This window comes from Pholis gunnellus (genome assembly GCF_910591455.1).
Source record: "Pholis gunnellus genome assembly, chromosome: 8".
Lineage (NCBI taxonomy): Eukaryota > Metazoa > Chordata > Actinopteri > Perciformes > Pholidae > Pholis > Pholis gunnellus.
Window position 1 is genome coordinate 13,037,035 of NC_136534.1, and position 2,345 is coordinate 13,039,379.

Consider the following 2,345-nt stretch of genomic DNA (forward strand, 5'->3'; position numbering starts at 1 on the left):
AGCTGGTGAACAATGTGGAGCATTTCAGGTAAAGAGACAGATGTTTTTCTTAGGAGTTGGTGGGGAACAAAACCAAGCTAAGAGGAGAGGGAATATTACATTCGTACGGTGGCCAGAAACATGGCTGCTGATGAGTGTTGATATGGCTCTGTGTTATGATAACGGTTTGTTCTTATGTTGACAAAGTAAAAATGATTGCAGCTTTAAGGAAACATTTTAATTAAAATGTCATCAGGCATCCCATGGGTTACTTATTTATCGTTTGACCAGATGTTTTCAGCTGTCTTGATTTTTGGTACAGAAAATGTAAGAACACAGAACAAATGCCCGTTACAATTTCCCCGGAAAAAAAAATACTTCCTTTGCTTGTACAACTGTTTGCTTGATAATTTAGATAATAATTCCTTGATTATTTCTCTGTTCATTGCACATACTACTAATACTCTACTCTTTGCGATAGTAGTAGTAGTAATGCAGGAACGCACACAGTGCATGTGCAGTTGCACACAAACAGACCTGGAGGGTTAGGGTTACCTGGAGACCACCATAGCTCAAAGTCAGACAGATATTGACTAACTGACACTTCGCTCCTTCTTTCCGCCCCTTCCTCTCTGGCCTCCAGTTTGCCATGGCGACGGTGGTGATGGAGCAGATCGGTCGCCTGTTCATCAACGCGCAGCAGCTGCGTCAGATCCCTCAGCTGCTGGAGTCGGCCTTCCCCACGCTGCCGTGCACCGTGAAGGTGTCCGATGTTCCCTGGGTGTTCCGCGAGCGACACATCCTCACCGGCTACAGACAGCCGGACCAAAGCTGGCGCTACTACTTCCTCACCCTCTTCCAGAGGCACAATGAGACCCTCAACGTGTGGACCCACCTGCTGGCCGCCTTCATCATCCTGGTGAAGTGGCAGGAGCTCTCGGAGACGGTGGATTTTTTGCGAGACCCTCACGCTCAGCCCCTCTTCATCGTCCTCCTGTCAGCCTTCACCTACCTCTCCTTCAGCGCTCTCGCTCATCTCCTCTCTGCCAAGTCCGAGCTCTCCTACTACAGCTTCTACTTCCTCGACTATGTGGGGGTCGCGGTCTACCAGTATGGCAGTGCCCTGGCGCACTACTACTACGCCATAGAGAAGGAGTGGCACACTCGGGTGCAAGGGATCTTTTTACCCGCTGCGGCATTCTTGGCCTGGCTTACTTGCTTCGGCTGCTGCTATGGCAAATACGCGAGCCCCGGGTTGCCAAAGTTCGCCCTCAAGCTCTGCCAAGTGGTGCCCTCTGCCTTGGCTTACTGCTTAGACATAAGCCCCGTGGTTCACCGCATCTACAGCTGCTACCAGGAGGGCTGCTCCGACCCAGTCGTGGCGTACCATTTCTACCACGTGGTCTTTTTCCTAATCAGCGCCTATTTCTTCTGCTGCCCACACCCGGAGAGTTTGTTCCCTGGGAAGTGTGACTTCATCGGGCAGGGCCACCAGATCTTTCACATATTCGTGGTGGTGTGCACCCTGATGCAGATCGAAGCGCTGAAAGCAGACTTCACAGAGCGCCGCCCCTTCTACGAGCGCCTCCACGGCGACCTCGCGCACGACGCCGTCGCGCTCTTCATCTTCACTGCCTGCTGCAGCGCTCTCACCGCTTTTTACGTGCGCAATCGTGTCCGTGCCTCGCTGCACGAGAAGGAGGAGTAAGAGTTTAAAAGAGTGAAAAAAAAACGAAAAAAGAAAAAGTCTAATTTATTTTACTGACCACTCATTCAAAATAAATTCAAATGTTTTTGTCAATGAAGGTTATCAGTTTATGCGAGTGACTTTTCATGATTTCTTCTCTATGTGATCTGCCAAACTACAGTGAGCTAAACATGTAAAAGTGATTAATGGTGTGTTTTTGTGACTTATAATGATGAAAAGAGAATCTTATAATTTGTCTGTAGCGATACAGGGAGTACTTCAACCCTGCAAAGAGTCCCTGCATTTTAGAAGTCTGTTTTTAGTCATTGTCTAAGAGAATGTGGTTTTACTTCACCGTACAAAAACACTTTCTGTCAAGGTGAGCAGAATAAGGAAGAGACGAGTTTCCTATGCCTTTTACCCAATTGTATCTACAACAATCTGACTGTCTTAATCAAATTGTAGCATTTCAAATCATGACGCAAGCATTTCTTTTTTACAATTTACAGTCCCATAACACTTTGTATATTTCAGCCAGATGCCAATTCAGATCCAACTTAAACTGCTGGTCTTGAAATACATTTCTAACACATTTGATGCTGCCCCTCTCTTTAAGGATCAAAACAGGGATTCTTCCTTTTTTACTATCAAGGCGCTAACACTAATGTTTGAACATATT

At 46.9% G+C, this 2,345-nt stretch overlaps 1 protein-coding gene across 1 annotated transcript; it reads left to right on the forward strand.

Moving 5' to 3' along the window:
• Positions 1-535: 535 nt before the first annotated feature.
• paqr7b (progestin and adipoQ receptor family member VII, b) lies at positions 536-1,687 on the forward strand (the record flags this gene model as incomplete). Its single annotated transcript, XM_079164048.1, has 1 exon — positions 536-1,687. The coding sequence occupies exon 1, from the start codon at positions 629-631 to the stop codon at positions 1,685-1,687; it is 1,059 nt and encodes a 352-aa protein (XP_079020174.1). The 5' UTR covers positions 536-628.
• Positions 1,688-2,345: the final 658 nt, after the last annotated feature.